We start from the raw sequence: 23,398 nt of genomic DNA, 5'->3' as shown, positions 1-23,398 counted from the left end.
CCAGACCAAAAATGACCTGTTGCAGAACTGTGATGGACGAGCTAGCCAGGATGTGGGGGGCGTTTATGTCCCACAGGGTATGAAGAGGATTAAGTAAGTAATAGGACCGATAAGTCCATGCCACAGGTGTCCTATCCCAACTCCTATGCAGAGTTAACAGACTATCTCTGTTACACCCCATTTTCCTCCTTTTTTCTGACAGTGGCTCTCAGTAGGTCAACAGGGAAAAATAACTGTGAACTAACAAATTACTTTTTCATCTCATTTGCTAATTTACCATTACCAGTATTTTGCACACTTTCTGCCTTCATTCAAAAGTGAAGAGTGAAAGGAAACATCACGGAGGGTTTTAAAGGGCCTGTGCCTTAGATCGCTGAGCCAACAGGATCCTCACACACTATATTTATGGACTTTCATTTATTTATTTTGGAAAACAGCACACTTTGGTGGTCTCTTCATGCTGTACTGTGCACAGAAGAACTTAATGCCCTTTTATGTCCTTTACCAGCATTCATGTTTAATATTAAACCAGGTAGTATCAGACCATATATCTCCATTACACATTTACATTTACAAATTTTATCTTAATAAATTGGAAATTATATGTCTTTGTGTTGGATTTTGTCAGTTGCTTTATTCCTATTTACATCCAGAAATCAATACATTTAATCTCATCTGTGTTAGAAAACAGCATTGATTTTTCAGTTCCTGAAAATTTAAGGAGGTGTTTTTGTTCAGATAAAGTTGCCCACCAGACTGTGTACTCAATGACATTTGTCCATGTGAGTATTTGTGTGTGTGTTTATCCCTATGCACCTCATCATGCCCTCCACCCAGATTATTGAGTCATCCTTTGGCCTGAGAAACTAATAATACCCCCATGTCTCTGCTGCTATTTTAGGCCTTGAGGGCCTGCAGGGTTGGGCGTGTGCATGAGCATGTTTGGAAGGGGGGTGAATGGGCTGAGAAGACTCTCTCTCTCTCCATGTCTCTACCTCTCTCACAGGGCAGCCAGGGTGGGCTAAATTGGAACATGGACACACACAAACATACTTAGTAAGAGGGGGTGGCACTGGGGCGTCCTATAGTTGCTCAGTGACACACACACGCTCACGAGGAGTAGGACCCTGTGGCAAAACCTGGAGGTTCCCTTTTGTTTTCATACATCAAGGAAATCAGTTGGGATTTAATTTGAGTTCAGTTGGATTACTTTCTCACTGTGTGGCTGCTGGATAACCTTTGTGGATATTTAATGTAACTCATTGCTGATCACACATGTTTTGGCAATCGGGTGTCTGAGTGTGAGGAGACAGGGTGAACAAGAAGGGCGACAGATAGACAAGAACAAACAAGCAGACACATAAAATCCAACACAGCTCTTGTTCATGGTGACAGAAGGTAAGTGGGAAGAGTATTTTTTTAGACCTACTTTATCAAATAAAACAGATCTGGTCTGGCTACAGTGTCTTGAGTACAGTCAGGTAGTCTGTAAATTAGGCAGTAATACAGTTAATCATCCATTCATTCAGTTAGTCACTAGACAGGAGCCTGTCCTGTCCTTTGGCCCTCAATTCAAATTCCAGCAACATTGTACCTTTATTGGTTTGACAACCAGCTCTATTAATAGCTCTGATAAATCAGCTATTCATATGACCTGTTTGTTTTGTCTTCAAATAAAAAACCAAGATGTTCTGTTTTCTTGCCCTCTCGCATGATACATCCTAACATGCCGACCTACTGCTCTATTTTTATTTTAACTTCAGAATATCTTCTAATTCCTTCCCTCCTTTCTCTTCCACCTTCAGAGGCAACCCACCATCTCTATTAATTATCAACTTGATATTTGAGATTTAGATTAAACTAAATCCCAATAGAACTAACAATTCCGTTTACTAATGTAAGGCAGGTAAATTATCACAGCGGAGACAAAAAGCATCTGTAGTAGCTGCCACAGTGTCTCCTATGAAGCAAGCAAGAAGTACTTAAACAGTGCTTATCACAGGTCTGACTGTGTATTATCAACACATCATAAAAAGCTGCCAGCTCTTGATAAATTAATCCTCAATCCTTTACTTTGCATCTCAGTCTTGGAATGGCAACATATCTCATGTTATTTTGGGTAGCTGACCTTCCAGTTACAAACTAGCCGCTCATAGTCTATAGCCATTTAAGTTATTCAGAGCCCAAGTTTTTGTGAAGACTTGTTGATAAACTAATCATTTCTGGAAATATTTTGCAGATACATTCATACGCCATTTGCATTTCTTGGTATCTGTTCGATCACAGACCAGCCTAGTTGTTAAACAAGGCCATGCTATGTACTGTTTACTAACACAGCCATGCTATGTGCTGTTTACTGACAAAAGCTTCAAAAAGCTAATACTGTGGAAAAGCTGCATGGAACAGCTATAGGAAGATTATATAGTTTCCAGATATATTCACTGGAAAGAAGGTGTTGACTAGTGGAGTGCCATCTTGAACCCCCAGGCAGTCTAATCATCTGTTCATCCTTCAAGAGGAGGCAAGATGTCGAGGCCTCCTTCCTCCCAGACCACTCCTCAGTTCTACAGGGTCAGCGACAGAGATCTCACCGAGATTGAGCTCCATTCTGTGGACTCCATCAACGACCTCCACCGAACACACCACGAACACAGCCACAAAGGTACACACACACATGCACGCCAAAAACACAGCCACGAAGGTACACACACACACACACCCCAAACACAGCCACACCGCCCCCCCAAAACACAGCCACAAAGATACACCTACACCCCAAACACAGACACAAAGATACAAACACAAACACACCACAAAAACGCAGTCACAAAGGTACACAAACACACACCCCAAACAAAGCTATGACAAAATGAACAGACACCCCAGACACAGCCCCAAAGATACACACACACACACATACCACAAACAGACAAAAAAAGGTACATGCACACACATTCCAAGCACAACTACAAAGGTATACGCACAAACACACACACCCTGAACCAGCATCAAAGGTACACACACACTGACACTGATTGACTCTGCTGTGTATGATTTCAGGGATGAGGCCTCCTCGTCCTGCTTACACACCTTCCCTGAATGGGAATCTCTACACATGTGACGTGACAGCTGTCAATCAAAGAGGCCATCCAGTCAGCAGCAAATGGCAGAGTCGTCTACAGGAAATGTTGACACCCAGCTCATCGCGTGCCTATGCCATGGGCTGTGCTATTATCACTTTGCTTCTGCTAACAGTGTTACTCATCTTCTACTTTTTGGGTGACATATATTCATTATTTTTACATTTGTTTATCCTGATATTTCCTGGATATTTTGTATTTCCTGGATCTATGAATTACACCCAGTTTGTTTCCCCAGATTTCTTTGCATTTATCATGTTATTTGCAATTTTCCACTTAAATTTCTACTCCAAGATATGCAATGTAATTATTAGAATTTTTTAAAATATCTCTGTGAATCTAACAGAATTTTGCTTTGTGTAACCCAAGATGGACAAACTGACAGCATGCCTTTGTTTCTGTTTCTCCTCCAGTCCAGCAGGGCGGCGCAGTCCGGATGCTGACTGAGGCAGTGAGGGAGAAAGATGCCGCAGCCACAGAACTGTCACTGCTGATCCAAGAACTGCAGGCACTGAGACACAACCTGACAGCCATGAGAGGAGGGACATGAGGAAGATATGCACAGAAAACTAACTAGCACATGATACATTTTTAATATCGGATATGAGAGCCTTTAAAAATGCAATTAAACTGTTTTACAGTAGATTTTTCCTTGAAGAAGAAACATTTGTCAAAATGTTCTCTAAATGTTGTACTTGTTTTAAGATTAAATGTAGCTGATGGAACCATGAGATTAAGAGATGGGAGGTTTCTGAAAACCTTTCCACTCTCTCCTGCCCTGGTCACAATATGAAAAGGACTTTTGAATTAACTCAGATACTTTTTATTCTGTGATGGCATTAAACAAGTGTATAACTGGTTGGATTAAATGAATGGAGGCTGTATATCTCATAACATTACATAGCATAATACACATTTAATGTATTTAGCAAACTAATTATTCAGCATTATTGTTCAAAATAATGAGTGACTTTAAAGTGTTATTGTGTCACAAAAAGTGCTTAAATGACACACTATCGTTAAAAATCTGCCAGGTCTAATTTGTGCTGTCAGTCATGTTGCGTGGTTAGGTGTTAGTATCATTTATTTAACATTGTGCATCACTGAAAAAGTAGCATGTGGGCAACAACACACAGTCAAAATGTGGTGGACAACCGAAAATTAAAATGGACTTTGATCACAAACACAAATCATTAAATGCGATAACAGAGACAATATTGTTTTTCAAGCATGTATCTGTTAGCCTGTTTGTATTCTTGTTTTGTTCTTTTTGATTTAAAAAAAGGCTATGTGTAATTATGTCATAATTTTTTACTATCTTTTTCTGTTTGCTGATTTTCACCACAGAATCACATCTTTTAAAATGATCAGATAGGTTTAAGATGATTTCCACCCAGATTTTATGTCCCCAGGCCCAGCCATTCCATTGTGTTGTGTTTCCTGCTGCAAAAAGATACTGTTCACTGCATGTAAAACAAGATCCTCTTGTGATGGGCACAGTTTAGAAAATAATTACAACAAAAGTAAAGCGAAAAATGAAGAAAATGTTAATGAGTTGCTTTAGGAGTGCCAGGGAATGTCTAAGTAATAAATAAAATAAATAAACTAAGAAGTGTTTGCACTTCAGGGGGGTTATAATTAAAATCCAATTTTCACACATATTTTGTAATATACATTTTTGTGTGAATTTTACTCTTTTTAAAAACATGCAAAATACACACTAAATTTAAACATATTTAATTATTTTAATTTATTTTTACATTACATTAGGAGCTGTCGATTCATTAAGTGTAATAATGTGGTTCTGACTGACGGCACCTGGACAGAAAAGTTTGGGTTACTTGTTCTTCTGTCTGTTTTCGTCCTTCTTCTCTTGACACTTCTGCCCAGTCCAGCCTGGGTAGCACTGACACATGAAGTGGTTGTGAAAAGTTTGGCTGATTTCATTAGGGTAAGAGGTTATAGCTGGACCTGAGGAGACCATGTGACTGGAGCTGGGGTGTCGCCTGGTGCAGCGCCCATTGCCTTGGCAAAGTTGGAGACTGCAGCGCTGGGTGTCAGACCTCAGCGACTGGACGAAGGGACCCAAGACAGTGTGTATGTAGTCTCTGAGAAGGATGCACTGATGCTGAAGGGTGGGAGTAGGTAGAGGGTTACACACACACACACACACACACACACACACACACACAAAACACACACACATAAATAACTTTCTCACAAATATTACATACCTTGGATTTGGCAAATTTCAACTCTCCCCACAGCACCACTCCAGCAGCTCCCAGTGCCGCACTCTCCCCCAATGTGTGCACCAGGTCTGTCTACACACGCACAAACACTCACAATAGCTATTTTGAATGACATATTTGTCTCTAATAAATGTGTATGTGTTTGCATGAGTGTGTATGTTTTTATGAGTTGCAACAAACCCCACCTTATTAAGAAAGGTAAGAGTGTGCGTGAATGCTAGCCTGGCGTAGGGAAGGACTGGTGTGGCATGATTGGTATTGTTGCCATGGCACCAAACTGACGCCACCCTCAAAGCCTCCAGCAGTCTGTGTCTGAGTGAAGAAGAGTGAGAAATGTACATCAGTAACTCCTTTAACACCTTTAACATCCTGTGTGCCCAGCATTTAGTTCAACTGTGGATGAATAACAGATAACAGTTAGCTTTTATCCTAGGTTTTACAAAGGTTTGGTAGGCTGTTATTATGACTGATGCAGTATAATGTGAGTGAACATTTCTTCGTGTTTCTCAGTTCTCTGTACCTGACCATCAGAGCTGCATCCATGGATCCTGCCAGCCTTTGTGGCAGATAGATGCTAGGATAGAGAGCGGTGGATTGACACCAGAGCCAGGACAGCCGGTCATTTTGCTTTTTGGTCCCCCTGTGGCAGTGTCCTGTGTAGCTTTTATCTGTCACAGAAGACACAGGTCAGTTTTTATTGTCAGTAATAAAATGTATAATTTTAAACAATAAATAGCCTGTAAAGTATTTCTTTCTTTTTAATGACGAAGCTACATTATCTCATCACAACAATGTTATAAAAAATATGTATAATCTGTATAAATATCTTTATATATCTCACTATATGTAGATACAAGTGGAAGTCACAACCCATCAACCAAACTGCTCAACACACAGTTAGTGTTTGTCCTACCTGTCTTTCTCTTATGGTTATTAAAGCAGGCAGGGAAACCATAAAACCCCCAGAGTCCTTTGGGACGATATCTGACTGCCAACTGCAGCGTCTCCTCCATGAACTTCCGAGCGCCCTCCTCAAACATTTGCCTTGCCAACAATGTCATGGCCTTCTCTGACAAATCCGGTCTCTCCTGTCTCACCAGCAGCTTGGACAGCCTCCGGTACTCCATCTTGGTTCCAATGTTTCTCTCCCACAGTGGCCACCACTCTTCCCAGTCGATAACGGCTAAACCAGTGAAGTTTGGCTGCAGCAAGTTGGATATCTGCGTCGCTGCAAGAGAAAAGTGAGCTGAAAGGTCGCCAAGCTGCGGTATCCCTCCGTTCACCTTCCTGTTATCTCCGGAGAGGTATGGATATTTCCCCAGGCAGTCACGGTAGAAGATGGTCATTTTCTGGAAAATTTTAACATTTGCCCATAGAAATTATTACCAAACTCTGCAGCTCTACAGTGCTTTTTAGCCTCTTCTAGCTTGTTGTTTTGGTTTTATGGCACATGTACTGTTTGCTTTGGTCTCAGCACCCTCATCAACCCTGTTTCTAACAGCAGCAGGCAACAAGATCTGATAAACCCACTGTACACTACCTGGCCAGCATCAAACAGCAGACAGACAATGTTAGCAACTAGCTAATGAATGTAGCAAAACATCTAGCAGCTAAAAAGCCAGATATTTTTCTGAAGAGTTGGTGGAAACCAAACCAAAGGCAAAAGAAGAGTGAATAATGGAATATTGGTGACATGAAAATGAATACTAAAGTCGCTCATTTGCTAACACGTTAGCCATGACACATTATAAGGTGAAAACATTAGGCTGTATATCTGTCCATCTCTTGTGGAGTTCAGCCTCAAATTGGCCAAAATTAATAACAGCAGCTTTATAGGAATTTTGGGACAAATGCAAAAAGGAGTGTCAGATTCTGACAGCAACCACTATTATCTTATTATTCTATTTTGTAAATGTATTTAAACCAACAATATACTTGTATCTCTGAAAAGTATATAACGTAAAAGCTGTGTAAATCCTTAAAAAAGTAGTTAAACACGACTGAAATATATTGGAATACACTCAAAATACAGTACACCGCAATGTTGCTTCACCCACTGAGATCAATCACCTGTCCTTGGAAGCGCTGCTGTCGGTTCTCCACGATATCGAAGTCTGCCAGGTCCAGGTGGATGTTGTAGCGTTTCTGACACTGTGTGGTGGGCATGTTCCACACCACAACAAAGGGCCGGTCCTGCAAGATCGGACCTGCTGCAGCCAGCAGGGGGCCATGGGGGAGGGCAACAGCATGGGTGGAGGTTTGTGAGAGAGATGTGCAGGGGATGGAAGAGGGGATGGAAGAGAGAAAGAGGAGGAGGAAGGGGAGAGGGAGGTGAGACAGCACCATAGCTGTTCACCCACTGACGCCTCCTTCCTGACAGGAGAGAGAAATAGGCCGGTAAGATCTTCTGATGAGGAACTTTTCTGCATTGGGATAGACCTCTTAATGAATACAGACTGATGTCATAGGAAATTAAATACACACATTTACAAGAATTAAAATAGCCATTAATTGGTTGTTTGCACTCTGAGACAATTCTAACACTGTAAGCTTATATTTGATGATTAACTGCTGACAGTTAATAACACACATAAACACAAGTCAAAGGAATATTTCATTAAATTCTCTTTATTTCCATAATTTTTCTCTATTGAAACATCAGATGTAATAAGATGCATCATTTTCATCATTATAACAAGACTTTAGAACTTAAATAAGGCTTCAGTTCTTTGGCAGTTCAACAAGGCACATTCAAACCTTGAGTTCAACATTACAGCATCGCATAATTTAATAGCAGATATAGAATGGAATTTGCCAATATTTCTGAGGAGTTGAGCTGCTCAAAGGCCAAAAGTAATATCACTGGTTGTTTGGATGAGCCAAAAAATATTTTTCTAAAGTATCTTTACTAAGCTTTCACAGTCAACCTTTAAAAAGTGAGCACAGAGAAACGTTCCCCCTTCAGCAGATGAATGTGAAACCAGTCTTCTAGTATCAAAATCTGCACATACATCATTTTGCACAGTGAAGCTCAAATATCCAAGTGAAGTAACAATAAGCAGTATGTAGGTTAAGTTTTTTTTTTTATTACGGTTCCACTCATTGTACAACCTGGTTCTTATTTTCATAGTGTTGGTCACCATTTCTGTTTTACTCACTGCTTCGATGCAGATATACAGGGATACATCGAGTTCAATGTGCAGTTTTATGTAATTATTAAAACCAGTTATTTGGAAGTGAAAACAAGGTTGACTGAACCCTTACGGCCACCAACCAGCACCTTCATCTTCTTCACTTCAAAAATATCCAATAAGAATGATGGCCCAAACTATGAAAGTAAAAGGCTGGTTGAAGTCAAGTGTACTGCAATTTTCACTTCAGTATTAAATGATGATCTTTTTTTGGAAGCTTACAGCACAAGACATCTCTGGTTGTGCATTTGTACCTGTGTGTGTGCTTCTGTATTTGTGTCTGAGTGTTGTGATATTTTTGGCTCTGTGTTTCAGCCCAAGATACAAGCCTTTAGCTTGAAAAAGACTGAATGTGTCTAAATGTGTAATAGCAGTGAATGAATGTGTAAATGAGTGTTTTCTGTATTCCTTTGATTTACTAAAACATTTCATTCTCTCTCTGATGTTTTCCACATCCTGTATTTCCTCCGTTACTTGTTTTCTGTGTGTCTGAGAGACCACTAATGGTGTTTATGCTTTATGTTTGTACATATGTTTTTGTCTTTTGATGTGTGCACATTTAATAATTTAAATATGTGGGTGAATGCATTCCTAAGTGTATTTGATTGTGTGTTCGTCAAATGTCTTTGTGCATCCAATAGATGGGAACTCCTTTGGCGTCTCTGTAGGGAGTTTCAGTCAGAGTCTGAACTACAAGCTGCCCTGCAGCCTGCGGAGGAGGAGGAGGTGGTGGAGGAGGGATGGAAGGCAGAGGAGGAGGAGGGGAAGGAGGAGAGATGGAGGAAGGAGGAGGTAGAGGAGGAGGAGGTGGTAAACTAGTAGGTGGAGGTGACCCTACAACACAAGCACCTCCTGAGTCTTTGTTCCCATGTGGTACTTGAGGATCCATCTTTGTCCGCGTTTGTTTCTCTGTGGTCGCCTCTTCACTCGGCATTCTGGAGAACCTCAAAAGCATCTCCATGGGAACAAACGCTGTCATGGCGCCTGCGTTCTGCACTGGCGTCGACAGCACATAGCCGAGGTGGGCGTAGAAGTGCTGCTTATCGTGGGTGGTCAGGCACAGGCGCTTGAAAGCTCTGCTTTTGGCATAGCGCTCAATCTCCTCCATCAGAGTCCGGCCGTAGCCCTTCCCTCGCTCCGCCTTGGACACAACCACCGACTCGACGAACAGGCTGCTGCTGTGACCTACGACCCGGGATAGCCGTGCGTGGCCGACCAGCCGCTCTGTCTCTCTGTGGCCTTGTAGGAGAACCAAGCAGATGGGGAACTCTGGACAGGACTTCTGGAGGGAGTGAACCCGGGCGGCCTGGCTCCTCTGCCACTCAGAGTTGACCAGGTCCGCGCAGGGAACCAGCAGGTCAGGACGCCGGTGGATCGGAACTGCACGGACCTTCTCTGGTTGTTCAGAGTCACTGTGCAGCTTCTCTTTAACTTCTCCACCCAATGTTGAGATCTCACAGACTTTCTCAACATATTGTGTCTGACAACCTAATGTCGAGATGGGGTGCACATCAGCGTTCAGCTCACCTCCGCTCTCCGGTTTGGAATTTGTTGAGGTTAAAGGTTCAGACCTGTGGTGTTAGGTTTAACTACAGTCAGTCTTCATTCAACTCCTACTGCTAAGTGTAAAATGTTAGAAAATGTAGCTGTTAGAAAATGTTTTGAACATGCAGGTTCTCAATTTTGTGGTTAGTTTGATCACATCACAATCTGTATTAAACAACAGGTAGTCTGAGCCTGTCTGATTGATCAAAGACACACTCTAAGATGAGATCGTTTCTGCAACAGATCTCACAGATAAACCAGACTTTCATCATCATGAAAGCAGCAAGCTTAGATCAGATGTGTAATCAGTGTCCTGACAAATACTAAGCTCAGTACTGCTGTACGAGGAGATACATGCAGGAGGATAAAACTACAGAGTTGATCTCCCTCTGATCTCTGTCTATACTCCCTGTTTCCACTGCAACTGTTACTTTCCACCTCTCCTGTTTCAGTAACAAGAAAAACAAGATCTAAATGTAGCTTTGCTAGAGTGTTGGGGGTTGTGTGCCTTGCTCATTGACACATTAATGGTGGATATAGACGAAGGAGTCAGTGTTCAGGAGGGAGTCATTCATTTCGATGCAGTTCTCATGTTACTACCCAGCAACCTTCAGTCATGAAACTGTTTCTCTGACCTACAGGTCCCTGTGCAATAGAGCTATAAAGTGGGGCTGCAGCTAACATTTAATTTCATTATTGATTAATCAAACAATTATTTTCTCAATTAATGGTTTCGTCTGAATTAAATTTACCAAAAATGCCCATCACAATTTCCTAATTGACATTTTTAAATTGCTTGTTGCTTGACCAACAGTCGGACAAAACCCAAAGATATTCAATTTAATATCATAGAAGACTAAGAACAACATTTGAAAGGCTAGAACCACAGACCTTTTGGGATTTTTTTCCTTTTAAAAAAATGCCTTAAATGATTAATCAACTATCAAAATAGTTGCCAATTAACTTTGTCATTTGACTAAATGTTTCAGCTCTACTCCAAAGCTAATGACCTTCTGGGGACTTCCTGAGTGATTTTCTTATCAATGAATTGTTTAGTGAAATTAATTTGTACAGGTGCAAGCACAGGTGCATCATTTATAAACTTTACGTATCTTGGCAACACTTTCAAAGCACAGTAAGCATGAAAGCTTAACAAATTAAGCTGAGCCTAAGTACAGCTAAAACTGAGAACGTAAAGCTGAGCCTGGTAGACGTTGAGCCAAGTCTGACAATGTACAGCTGTGCCTGGGATGTCCTAAAATGACCACCATACAGCGGATAAACCCTTTTGATGATTGAGGTAACATGGCCTTTTCTCTGGCATCAACCTCAGGACAAACTTTGTATTTTTTGCAGCACTTGTAGTAAAGACCTATGCAAAGATGTCTCAATATTTTTATCCATCCAACAATGTTGTTTTCTGGTGTGTAAGGAGAATTACAGCCCGACGAGACCACTATCATGGCTCATGTCGATGCTTGTAGAAGTGTCAGGGGACATGTATGCCCACGTCTGCGTGTACACCTCTGCACCGTGACGCAGCAGATTTGTGTGTGTGTTGATTCATTAACGTGCACCAACAGCCTCCCTCTACTGTTAACCACAGTTATTTACAGGACCAACTTTCAGATGAAAAGTCACACCTCTCGTTAAAATTTTGTAGTAAAAACTGTAATTTTCTGTATTTTTTTCCACTGTAATTTTATGATAGACCACTGTAGCATCATGCTAGCTTTGGCTGAACCCAACTGGATTTAACTGTAGATGGAAAGCTGGTGTCCAGTAAAGTCAAGTAAAGGATGAACATGAAACCTTTCTAATATATGAGCAGGGAGAATACATTACTGAGAGACTTTTAAAGTATCCCTTTCAATTCTGCTGAAGTGATAAAACCATGTATATAGTACATTTGGTTTAGTTACTACACTGTATTTACAGAAGTCCATCACAATTAAAAAGATGATAATATTTCAAACAATATTATTCAAGTTTACTCATATACTGTACCCCTCACCTCTTTTTAAATGTACTTGTTGAGTTGTCAGAATGTTGTTCAACTGATGTCTCCTACTGATCCGTGTATTTATTGTAGATTCATATAATGTTTTAATGCTTTCATCATTCTGCCTTGTCTGAATGGGGAAGTAGACCTTTATCTAACACATCTTACCACACAGTTTGTTGACAAGGGTGAACTGCAATGTAGTGAAGATACATAACCCACATAACGTCCATTTCTGCTGCATTTTTTTGTAAATTATTCAGGCTAATCTGAATAATTTACTAATAGTTTTAGCCTTGTATTAATGCCATTTTTTATGATATTAGTACATTAAAACATTCCTCATAAGTGTAAACTCTGATGGATTCATACTGCTGCCTTATATTCTCATATCATGCTATTAGACCATGATGTCAATTAAAAGTTGGCATTTCGCAGCACCAAATGAGCCAACACATTGTAGGATACAGCTGTGTTGTGACAGTTAATGCTGTCATCAATCGCTAAGGCGTCAGTAACTCTGTTTACGAGTACAGTTCATGCAGTTTTTCCACAAGTCAAGAGTTTCAAACTCTATTAGGCCTTAAAATCATCTTAAAGAGGCAGAAGCACAGAGTTCAGTTAATCTTATAGCTGTGAAGAAACACTGAAGAGTTTCTCTATTTCCACCGTAAATGTTCATAGAAGAAACAATGCAAATCTAAAACATTTATAAAAATTGCAGTGGTCCAAATAGTCTGGGATTAATTTTAGTATTGCAGAAACAGGTAAAACAAAGCAACAAAAGCCCCCACCAATAACTAAAAAAATACTAACTCACCAAGAGAGGAAAGCTGAAGCCAAATGCCTAACTGTCAAACAACTATGAACTTGGTTCTGCCTACTCAACACAATGTCACATTCTCAACATGCAAAACCAAAAAAAAAAAAAAAAAGGATGTTAGAAAGATGCAACAGGAAACTGGCAGTTGACTGATGGTCACATAGGAGATTAAGACTGTTCAACCTCCCTATAACTTCACATACTACATTTCCTTAGATATGATGACCACCACTATTAATACGACACTTCAGATATACTGGTTACATCAGCATTAAAAGCAGGAAATAAAACTTATTTTTTTCATTTATAGGCTAAATGTTGGCATAACAAGGCTAACCGGGGAGGAAAGACACAAACAGAAAACATGTTGAATAGGCAAATACCACAATATTAAAGTTAATTTTGTCATGCACTGAATGTTGTAACAATAAAAATGACTTTATTTTAACTGATGTCATTTTTCTTGCTGGCCTCACAAGAATGTGAGAGAGTCGGTGCCTTGCTCAACTGTCCTTAAGTACAGTAAAATCTCAAAAAGCCTTTTTCACAGCAGACATTTTGACTTGTCCCAGTAGGAAATGCACAGGTGTTATAAATAACATTAACGATGGCTCCATTGTGTTCCAGTGTCGCAGTAAGCCAGCAGCTAAATGGAATTCGGCCATCATTCATTTTAGTATTTACACCTGTGCTATTCCTACTGTGACATGTCAACATGTAAACAGTAAAAAGGGCCTTTCAAACTTCCACTGTACTTACCACTGTACTCACTGTTGAGTTTTTCACATTTGAAAAACTCAACAGCATTCATGACCCGGTTACTCAAGATAATCCACAGCTTTGTTGTGAGCAGTTTCATGTTTTCTTGTTTCTTGTGTTTTCTGTTTGTGTCTTTCCTCCCCAGTTAGCTTTGTTGTGCCAACATTTAGCTCCACCGTCACCTTTTTCAGGATCGTCGTGGCTAAATTTACTATTTCAATGAAGCATAAGCTTTTCTGAATAAAAAAATGTGTAGGATCAGTTAGATTTAATTATCATTGTGAATGACAATGTGACATAAAGTTATTTTGTTTGAACATGTGACAGGGATTATGTGTATGTTAGTGACTTAATCCATTCAACAAATTTAAGAATTATGTGTATTTAAATTTCAACCAAGACACAATAGGAGCCCTTTTGGACCAGTTCCCAAAAAGTATCTCGGTCATCAGGGTAGTTTTAATTACAAAATTATCACTGTAATACCTCTAATTACATACTATAGTTATTTAATGTAATTAAGTTTCAACCTGTTGAGTATCTCAATACATATTTCATAACCCTTTATCAGGGACATCTGCGGGACGACTTTTCTCACATTCATTTTTGTCTTTTGAACATCATTTGGAAACCCCGCACTTCAGCAGGGAATCAAAATCAGGATGAAACTCTCTCCTCTACACGGAGATCAAGTGTCAGAATCCATTTTCCGTCTTAGCTCCCTCTGTTAAGTTTCATGGATACAGGTTAAGAAGTACACACGAATTCAACTCCGTTAATCAGACCCATGAAGTGCCTAGGTTGCCTACTAATCGCATCACAACGTTTTGAGTGTAATATAAGTATAAATAGTTTACCATATACGGAAATTGGTTCACCCACGCTATCCATTATGGGGCCATGGCGACCACGAGCTCGCCTATACTTCTTGAACATCGTTTCTTCTGTTTAAAAAAAAATAAAGAAGCTATTTCTTGTCGATAAAAATGTAATGATTATGTGACGTCTGAACGAAGCGAGGATGTTAAGTGTTTTCATCGGACTTCAGAATAGCGCGTCTTTTTCCCACTTAAAACTGTACTCCAAAGATTACATCTATCAAGAGAGTAGTCGCCTTCTCTTCCGCTTTAGCAAAAATGTATTTCAAGCTAGTAACTTCAATTGAAACATAATCATATTTCTTTCTCGGGAACATCGTGAGCTTTTCTCAGGGTCCATTTCGCACATGCGTACTAACGTAGACAATGGCGGAAGCTACTTACTAGCTAACAAGCTGTGATTAACGTTACTAAGTTACTAAACTTTAATGTATTTTCTGGCTGTGCAGGCCAACGTAAATATTTCTGGTCCAGATCCCATCCATATCCCAAAATAATACCACACATGTTATGTCGGGTCTTATTTCGTGTGTTAACATATCTAATGAACGAAGATCACTTATCAGTTGTGCTCTTGATCCAACAAATCATTGCAACCTCTTCATCCGAGTTATTGTAATATCATGTACTGTAAGCTTGTAAGCATCTTCGTTTTTATAAATGCTTGCCCTTGGCCAGTTTCCCAAATAATTTCTTTAGCAAGAAAATAAACTAGGTGGGTGGGCAGTAAAATAAAGGAATGGTATATTCGAAATAGTATGACTATCCTGCACGGAACTTCGGGTAGCAGCAACTGAAAGGTTGCAAATGTATGCATTTTGGTGAATAAATGAGATATCAAAATGATATGTCAAAATGTCTTCTTTATAGTTTGTTACTCGTATGTATATCCCAAAGTTAAAACGAATTAAAACAAAGCCTGATAAAATGTCGAAAATAACACGCCAAATCTCTCAGTTGAGATATTTTACGACTTGACAACCTGTTATATCCCGCTTTTTGGAGCGTGGGCTTCCTTTAATAAGAAAAAACAATATAAGGATCTCTGTAACGGATAACCGTTAACAATTTGTAAACCATTTAAACGTCCATCTAAGGCAAGACTACAAAAGTGACGGTTGGAAGTCGCTCCTGCATGCTAGCTAGCTCATTTAGTTACTTTCAGCTTTAGAAGCGCATGCAGTGCAGTGACACGTGTTAGGATATTAAGAGGAGCCACGAGATTACGGTTTATTAGCGAACAAAATTCTACATTCTTGGTTGTTTCTCAGCACACTGTAACGTTACCTACATTTTTGTCTCGCGGTTCGTCGCCGGTGCTCGCTCGTCCTCCTCATATGTTTGGGTGACAGCTGATCTGTGGTCGGCTTTAATTCTCGCAACGCGGGACAACAGCTGATAAACGTCAATGATATCTGCTCCACGATCAGTTTCAAACCCTGCATACTGTCTCTTCAGTGACAGGAGGAAATGTTGTTGTCTCACTGGTCTAAGCGCTCATGTCCGCCACCCAGCGGGTGGGAGTGGTATTACATAAAGAATAAGAAAGCTACCTACCTGTTGGTGCTGTGGAATAAATTACAACAGCCCTGCATTAAATACGATATATTGTATCGAGGTGATGTATTATGTATTTACAAAACATGATAATCATCAGAATTCTGTTAATGCTGAAACATACTTATCAATTGGTATTTAACTAATTATGACTCACCTGTGTAGCTGCATTTATTACAGCAATCTACAGTACTTGCTGTCTGAACTGCTGATCTGGTAATTGCTAAGGACATGTGCAAACACAGGGAAACTGCATTAACAAAGCAGTGCAGTTTCTTATTTAAAGCCTCACCAACACTGACTGAAACATACTTAACAGGATATTTGTTTTATAGCACTGCAAACTGTTCAAGAGGTGAATATTCTAAGTAGAGAGAAGAGTTAGTTTGAAAGAGGAGTCAAAAAAGCCATTTTTTGTGAAAAAAGAAAACCCCTCTTTAAAGAGAAATGGTGGTCTGAGATTCAACTTGCCAACCGTTTACCACAGTGTATTAACACCATGGTCAAGCCAATCATATGCTAATCAGGTACTTAACAGTGATGAGGGAGGTGCAGCCAGAAAACAATAGGCCTGATTACTGATTACTGGGCCATCATGGAAACACAAGGTCAGTTTCAGGTGAAACTAGGCAGGGTAAACAGCAGACACTCAGGAAGACTCCTCCCCGAGGGCAAGGCTTAAGCAACACAGAGTAGCTTAAATTACTGAGTTCTCAGACCATTTTCACAATTGAGAATGACTTCCGGATGGGAGCCGAAACGTCTTGATTCTGAAAACAGCGTCCAGGTGACTACGACTGAAACCTTTTCTACGACTGCAAACTGTTGCATCACAAATTGTGATTGAGTTCAATCATCACCTCCGCCAGTCAAATACTGAATGTTATGTGCTTAAAATGTATTTACTGCAAGGCTGTTGTATTGCAAGGTTAGGTGTTTGTTATTTTGTCCATCCCTTGTGTATAAGTGTAAAGTGAATCATCAAAATAAGTTGTACCAAATTTTACACACATGGCACTGAAGTTGTTAGCTGAGTTTGAGTAGAAATTCAATAGAGATCAGAGATTTTTAACAAAATGTTTGCTTTATTTTTTCTGTTTTTTTTTTTATCCAGAACAACTCATTCAAGGATAATCAGGGAGAAATAAGCACTACTGTTTTTATTAGAATTTTTTTTTCTGTTTTACATTTTGTCAGAGATGGATGGTGAATTTTATCAGAATTGGTCAAAGTAAAAACAAAAAAAAATAAATGAATATATAATAACAATACATTAATAATTAATTAAATACAATGAAGTGTGGCTTCAATAATAGAATAACAATGGCCCAGAAAACATAGGGTTGTTATTGTTTTCACTGCTTCTTCTGTGGTACTGCAATAATCACCAGCACTAACTCAACTCAATCAACAACAGTAGAGGAAGAAATGGAGCGCACCCACAAAGTTCTGCACCCCGGCCTCCCAAAGAGGAAACACTTTTTTTATTTAAATAATATTTTATCAAAGCTTCTGTTTTTTATCTTCATAAAACTTTTCTAAAACTTATGTCTTCTTTAAACTTCTCTTTTTTTGCTTTTTCGATTCTTTTTCCTTTTCAGAGATTTTTGAAGTTTTTTGTCTCCATTTTACCACAATGTGTCCATTTTTGCAAGTGTGTAACCTATGTGTGTGTGTGTTTGTATGTTGATGTGTCCTTTACGAAGGCTTGTTGGAACAACTTTGAGTTGTTTAAGCACTCATGTGAATACAAAGCCTTCACATATGAAGCATAATGTGTTATCGATGTTTTCAAACCTGTATGGAGTGTCTCCGTATATGTGTGTATATTTTATGTCCTTACACTGCTTTACCTGTATTAAGGTCATTGCAGCAAAGACATTCATACTGAGAGGTTGAAGTTGACTCAAGCAACAAGGTCTGTGGCCTTTAGCTAGTTCTGTGCGTGTGTGTGTGTATGTGTGTCCGTGCACCTACAAGTGAGTTTATCAAGGAGTTTGTTGAGCTAGTATGTGCACGAGGGTGAGCAGACTAAGTGAAATGGGCGCCTCTCAGTGCCTACATAGGTGTCAGTGTACATGTAAGTATGAGTGAGAGTGTGTTCATACTGTGTGGGCATTTATGTACGTGCAGGTGAACCAATTTCTCATGAGTTTGCATGGCCTGTGTGAAGCTTACAATGAGTCTGTATAGCCACTGCATGATGTGAGAGAGGACGTGTGTGTGTGTGTGTGTGTGTGTGTGTGTGCATGTGTGTAATAGAAGGCACGGAGGGTGGTGTGGGAGGCTCAGTCTCTCAGGTCCATGCTGGAGCCGAACAGGGCCACCAGTTGCTCCTCATAGTGGGCGATGTTCCTCTTCATGATCTCCTTACAGGAGCCCAGCAGGCGCTCAAAGGCCTGCACGTCTATTACTGCAGAGAGAGAGAGAGAGAGAGAGAGAGAGAGAGAGAGAGAGAGAGAGAGAGAGAGAGAGAGAGAGAGAGAGAGAGAGAGAGAGAGAGAGAGAGAGAGAGAGAGAGAGAGAGAGAGAGAGGAGGGAGGGAGGGAGGGAGGGAGGGAGGTTAGGTGTATCTGTGTACAGTCATCTCAGTTGCTCATAATCTACTGTGCTAATTGTTATTGGCATTAAAAATGTGTCAAGAAATCTGAAAGTAACATAACGGCCAAATCCAACACGTCCTCGTTTGTTAGGATAATAGCTGAGGTTTTCCTCTTTGAGCATCAGGCTGAAGCAACAAATTGAATCGAAAACAGTGAAATGTTTTTAATGCAACATCAACAAGTTAAACGGACTGTTTTAATAAATTGTGCTTAGACATTTGTTAGATACAAGTAGAAAGACATTCCTTGTCCCATCTTAAATGTCCTTACAGGGACCCTTAAGTGGAAAACACACTGCAGCGCCACAGCGTGGCATCTGACGTGCATCAATAAGAAGCGCCGCAATGCAGCGCGTCAACAACTGTCTCTGCTCATCCACTGATCTACACCATAGACTGCATATGTATATATTATATATAGTCAGTGATCTACACACACGAGAGACAGCCACAGCAAGAAGTGAGGACAGGAAGTCGAGTTGCCATGGGAGCCAGGATGTAGCCTACAAGCAAGGAGCGCGTAGAGAGTCGAGTTTATTTATATATTTAATTTTTGCCTTGTAGGCACAAGTGAAATAGTTAAAACTACAGTGAAAAGCAAGCAACAAACTAGTAAATAACGTCTGTAGACGAGCCAACTTTGTATTAGTACAAAACAGCCCTTTTCTGGAAAAAAGCGTTTTTTTCAAGGGTGCTGGAAATAGGACAGTGGCACTCATGGACGTGCCCAATTGACCAGCCACCGCCGGTGTGGGGGTTGTACATGGAAGATAATAGGGGCAGTTGTTCTGACGTGCCGTTCAGTGGCGGTGTGTTTTGGCCTGCTCATCTTTTACAGCCACAACACAACAAGGAGAATGATAAGAGTACAACACACAGCATCTGTTGCTGCAGTACGGAGCGTGACATTTTTCTCTGCTCCAAAGCTGAGCAGCTGTTCAAGACAGGGTGTTGTACTGTTAGTACAGTAAACAGAAAGTACACTGAAAGACAAGACAAACAGGTGAGTGGTTATACAGAGAGTGTGTGCATGGTTAATATTGAAAGGGATAAAATAGGGGAGCACAAAGAGTGAGAGTGACTGACACTAAATCTACTATAAAAAAATAACCTGTGTGAATAAATAAAATAAAAGCTGTGCAATTTGAGCTATAAAAATAAAGCTTAAGCAGATTTCACAACAGAGAGGTGACAGAGAAACACGACCAGCCATCCTGTGTTAATTTTCAAAAGTGAAGAGCTGCTCATCTCCCTGCTCATGTTAATTAGTGCATCCACTTTAAAAGCGAAATAATTACTCAACAGCCTTTAAACAACAAAACATACAAGGTGATGACAGACGAGATGAAGAGCCAAACATCAATCATGAATTAAACAAAACTCTAATGCCACTTGATATCTCATGACCAACTGCTTGTAACAGTTCAATTAGTGGAAAATGAATACCACAGACATTGCTGTAAGGTTGAGTAGTTTAAATATTGCTTATTAACTGCTTTTAATTTCACATACAAATTAAAGGAAAAAAACCTGAATAAAAGAGTAGAGAAACATATCAAACGCAGATGCTTCCGTGCACTGAATGGTTTGCTGAGTATGAAAATGATGTGAATAAAATGCTACGGCCTTCAGTCACCAGATCTCAACCCAGTTTCCCACCTATGGAAGATTTTGGACCAACGCGTAAGACAATGCTCTCCACCACCATCTCCATAACACCAAATGATATAATATAAACTTTCAGCTTCAAATCCATTTAGTGATGCCTGTGACTGTTTCTGATGCTATATGTCCTTTTGTTATATATTTTCTTTCTATCTGATGTACTCAGGTCTCTCTTGCAAAAGAGATCTTGATCTCATTCATATTACTTGATTAAATAAAGGTTGTATATATAAACGAGGGAATATCTTGTGGAGGAATGGTGTTCATCCCTCCAATAGAGTTCCACAGACTTGGCAAGGAGGAGTGAAGCTGTTCTGGAGACTCGTGATGGCCTGACTCCATACTAAGACACTTCATGTTGGTTTTTCCTTTAATTTGTCACCCATCTGTATATACCAGAAGTTTATTAAATTGAATTTTAAATTCAATTTAAAAGAACTTTAAAGAACTTGGTGTACAAACTCCACGAGAATGGACTGAAAGCAAAACACAGAACAAAAACTTATGGAATACAATTTACAATTTGTAAAATGCTATAGTCACATAAAAATGTTCAAATGGGTGTTTTTAATGCAAGTATTTGCCAACAGTCGTTGAAATCTGAAGTTAAAACAGAGCTACTTTATATACACATCTGACTTCATTATTGTTTTTGTTGTGAGCAGCATTAGCATCAATGCTGACAAATGCATTTAACAAGTGTGTCGGAGTGAATATCGTCTTACCCAAACACTTGACATTGCCCACTGCGTAGGCTGAGGCGGCCCGGGGCTTGTTAGTGACCAAGGCCAGCTCCCCAAAGTAATGACCCCTGCTACAACGCGTTATCTCCACCTCCGCATTGTCTGCATGGTCTGCCTTTGTCTGGAGGGAAGAGAAGAGAGGAGAAGGGAACAGAGGAGAGAAGAGGATTAAAGGTTAGCCCTCATTTTTTCTCTCCCCCCCAGCTACAAGCACTCAGCAGCTGAGCAGACAAGTGTGATTCCTGCTGTTGCTAGGCAAAACCAGGAAACACTTTTGTACTGTGTTTTTTTTTACTGGAGAGTGTGGGTTGTCATTGTCAAAATGTTTGGCACAGAAACTACCTGGTAGAAGAATATAATCAGCTTTTATATCGGCACATATTCCTTTACCAACAAAAACATTGATGGCCTTTTTTTAACCAATTGGGTCTTTACATTACAGCTGAACCAACAAAGAACTGACTGCTAGAAATATGTAGAGCAGAACGGGAGGGGTAAAATATATTCATCTACATAGGTCTTTGAGGGATGCACAGTGGAATTAATTCACCCTCACAGTAAAATCCTTAAATTAAAATGCAGAGTGGTGAAAGAGAGAAATGAAGAAGGTGAGGAGGCGTATCTTACTTTACTCTTCATCATGATCTTGACCTCCCCAGATTCTACAACATAGAAACAGTCAGCCTTGTCTCCCTGAGGAGCAAGAAAACAGACAACTTATAAATACATTTAAAAGTAGTTATGTACAGTATTTGTATGTTGAAATCCTAAACAATTCAATGCTAGAGTCATGCTGTCCCTGTATGAAACCACATAAGCTATATCTATGTCTTACCTGTGTGATGATGCGCTCGCCATCTGAGAACTGCTTCGCTCCTAATACATCCACTATCTTCATCCTCTCGGTTGCCTGGACAGAAATGAGGTGGGGGGGAGAGGAGAAATAATGAGAGAAACCGTGGAAGCAGAGAGAACTGTTATTATGCATGCAGAATATGGCTATGTAAACTCCTTTCTTTGTCTAAGACAATACATTTTTCGCTATCTGCTAGCTAGCTGTTGCATCCACTGTGTAGTGGGGAAAAGAACATACACTGTGAAGGATAGGGGGAGGGAAAGAGTTAAAAGTACTGAAGACAGTCAGAGGATTTACAACCACCAAACTCACCTCCAGTGATTTGAGTAAGGGCACAGACTCAATGAAACACTCGTACATCCTCCTCTTCTTGGCATTGTTCTTCACAATGAGTCTACGAAATGTGGCACGGTCCTAGGGAAAACAAACAAGTAAACAAACACCCCTTAAAGGCAGATTCTCTAAGACTGTGACTGTTGCTGATCCTTCTTTGCTTGGCCACAGGAAGGCGCTGCAGCAGCATAAACCATCAGAGCAGAGGACCGGCTCTATTCATAAATAACAGGACTCCATTCTTAACATGTCTGAGCATCACAGCTCAATGTACTGTATGGTAACAGAAACTGTATATAAGCTGCTCACAATGCAATCCTTGGAGACAACTTGAGGGAAAAAGTTTTGAAGAATTAAAAGGATTACACTTGCAGTTAGAAATGGATTGAAATTGACAGAGCAACATTAAAAAAATGTGGTACTGACTGAAATGTGACTGAATACAAATTGTATCATTTATGACATAAGCATTGAAAACAACCTCTAAGTAATTAAGCAGTTGTTTACTTTGACAAAAAATGGTTCCAGAGTGTTTTAATAAATGCCTCTGGTTTAGCTGTTTGTGTGTGTGTTTGTCTATTTGTATGTTCTTACCAGTCCCCATAGTGCTCCCTCCTGGGTGGCGATGATGGTGGCGGCGCGTGGCGTGTTGTACATGAGTGCCAGCTCCCCGAAGCTGCCCTTATTGTCATACTGACCCACGCATGTTCCTGATACTGCTATGTCATACACACCCCTGCAGAGAGAGAGAAGAGAAGAGAATGAGGGAGAGAGAGTTAGGGAAAGAGAAAAGAGATATAAATCCAACACAGAAAAAAATAACTAGAATGACTGATTTATTTAACTGAGCCAAAAGTTAAGAGGTGGTCAGTGTTTTGTTTATTGACCTTCTGAGTGGTTTAAATAGACATCTAATTACAGATTATCTGTAGCCTCTGGACAGGACCCTGTATTAGTTTGGCACACTGGTTGAGCAAATCATTAACTGTGTTTGTGTGGGTGCACTAGTGTGTATAATTGTGTCCATATATCTATTCAAGTAGATGTTTTTC

At 40.0% G+C, this 23,398-nt stretch overlaps 4 protein-coding genes across 12 annotated transcripts in view; 1 reads left to right on the top strand and 3 right to left on the bottom strand.

Annotated features, from left to right (window-relative positions):
- Window positions 1-347: 347 nt before the first annotated feature.
- Window positions 348-4,009, top strand: si:dkey-20d21.12 (uncharacterized protein LOC556245 homolog). 4 transcript variants are annotated; one of them, XM_044209982.1, is made up of 4 exons: window positions 348-1,398; window positions 2,517-2,662; window positions 3,061-3,279; window positions 3,554-4,009. In XM_044209982.1, the coding sequence occupies exons 2-4, from the start codon at window positions 2,527-2,529 to the stop codon at window positions 3,688-3,690; spliced, it is 492 nt and encodes a 163-aa protein (XP_044065917.1). In that variant the 5' UTR covers window positions 348-1,398; window positions 2,517-2,526; the 3' UTR covers window positions 3,691-4,009. The 4 variants fall into 4 exon arrangements, with proteins under 4 accessions (XP_044065917.1, XP_044065916.1, XP_044065915.1 ...); XM_044209981.1 differs by having other exon boundaries at window positions 396-1,398; window positions 1,806-2,662; XM_044209980.1 differs by having other exon boundaries at window positions 411-1,398; window positions 2,488-2,662.
- On the bottom strand, window positions 3,553-16,015 carry hyal3 (hyaluronidase 3). Of its 5 annotated transcripts, none has more exons than XM_044209975.1 (7): window positions 12,951-14,563; window positions 7,463-7,765; window positions 6,306-6,741; window positions 5,913-6,060; window positions 5,578-5,704; window positions 5,375-5,464; window positions 3,553-3,663 (listed from the first exon to the last, which is right to left on the bottom strand). In XM_044209975.1, exons 2-7 carry the CDS (start codon window positions 7,736-7,738, stop codon window positions 3,625-3,627), a joined length of 1,116 nt encoding a protein of 371 aa, XP_044065910.1. In that variant the 5' UTR covers window positions 7,739-7,765; window positions 12,951-14,563; the 3' UTR covers window positions 3,553-3,624. The 5 variants fall into 5 exon arrangements, with proteins under 5 accessions (XP_044065910.1, XP_044065909.1, XP_044065907.1 ...); XM_044209972.1 differs by lacking the exons at window positions 3,553-3,663; window positions 12,951-14,563 and adding exons at window positions 4,866-5,268; window positions 15,882-16,015; XM_044209971.1 differs by lacking the exon at window positions 3,553-3,663 and adding an exon at window positions 4,866-5,268 and having other exon boundaries at window positions 12,951-14,561.
- LOC122882505 (N-alpha-acetyltransferase 80) lies at window positions 8,005-15,864 on the bottom strand. The gene is made up of 2 exons (XM_044209979.1): window positions 14,570-15,864; window positions 8,005-10,071 (listed from the first exon to the last, which is right to left on the bottom strand). Exons 1-2 carry the CDS (start codon window positions 14,646-14,648, stop codon window positions 9,200-9,202), a joined length of 951 nt encoding a protein of 316 aa, XP_044065914.1. The 5' UTR covers window positions 14,649-15,864; the 3' UTR covers window positions 8,005-9,199.
- Window positions 16,016-17,212: 1,197 nt separating the features above from the next.
- The window catches only part of prkar2aa (protein kinase, cAMP-dependent, regulatory, type II, alpha A), a 57,052-nt gene continuing 50,866 nt past the window's right edge, over window positions 17,213-23,398 (bottom strand). For both annotated transcript variants that reach the window (XM_044209896.1, XM_044209897.1), the window contains exons 6-11: window positions 22,941-23,082; window positions 22,326-22,427; window positions 21,993-22,067; window positions 21,785-21,850; window positions 21,140-21,278; window positions 17,213-18,560 (exon numbers count right to left, since the gene is read on the bottom strand). In XM_044209896.1, coding sequence (XP_044065831.1) covers window positions 18,436-18,560; window positions 21,140-21,278; window positions 21,785-21,850; window positions 21,993-22,067; window positions 22,326-22,427; window positions 22,941-23,082 — 649 coding nt within the window. In that variant the 3' untranslated portion in view covers window positions 17,213-18,435. The remainder of the gene's footprint in view (window positions 18,561-21,139; window positions 21,279-21,784; window positions 21,851-21,992; window positions 22,068-22,325; window positions 22,428-22,940; window positions 23,083-23,398) is intronic.

This window comes from Siniperca chuatsi, linkage group LG10 (assembly GCF_020085105.1).
Source record: "Siniperca chuatsi isolate FFG_IHB_CAS linkage group LG10, ASM2008510v1, whole genome shotgun sequence".
In the NCBI taxonomy this organism is placed as follows: Eukaryota; Metazoa; Chordata; class Actinopteri; order Centrarchiformes; family Sinipercidae; genus Siniperca; species Siniperca chuatsi.
This window is presented reverse-complemented; position numbering and strand designations above follow the sequence as displayed.

Coding starts and splice junctions, on each gene's coding strand:
- LOC122882505 (XM_044209979.1), bottom strand. CDS start 14,648: ATGTTCAAGAAGTATAGGCGAGCTCGTGGTCGCCATGGCCCCATAATG. Junction 10,072..14,569: donor TGAACCAATTTCCGTATATG/GTAAACTATTTA, acceptor TCTCGACATTAG/GTTGTCAGACACAATATGTT.
- si:dkey-20d21.12 (XM_044209982.1), top strand. CDS start 2,527: ATGTCGAGGCCTCCTTCCTCCCAGACCACTCCTCAGTTCTACAGGGTC. Junction 2,663..3,060: donor CCACGAACACAGCCACAAAG/GTACACACACAC, acceptor GTATGATTTCAG/GGATGAGGCCTCCTCGTCCT. Junction 3,280..3,553: donor ACTCATCTTCTACTTTTTGG/GTGACATATATT, acceptor TTTCTCCTCCAG/TCCAGCAGGGCGGCGCAGTC.
- hyal3 (XM_044209972.1), bottom strand. CDS start 7,738: ATGGTGCTGTCTCACCTCCCTCTCCCCTTCCTCCTCCTCTTTCTCTCT. Junction 6,061..6,305: donor TAACCATAAGAGAAAGACAG/GTAGGACAAACA, acceptor CTTCTGTGACAG/ATAAAAGCTACACAGGACAC. Junction 5,465..5,577: donor CTCTTACCTTTCTTAATAAG/GTGGGGTTTGTT, acceptor GTGCGTGTGTAG/ACAGACCTGGTGCACACATT.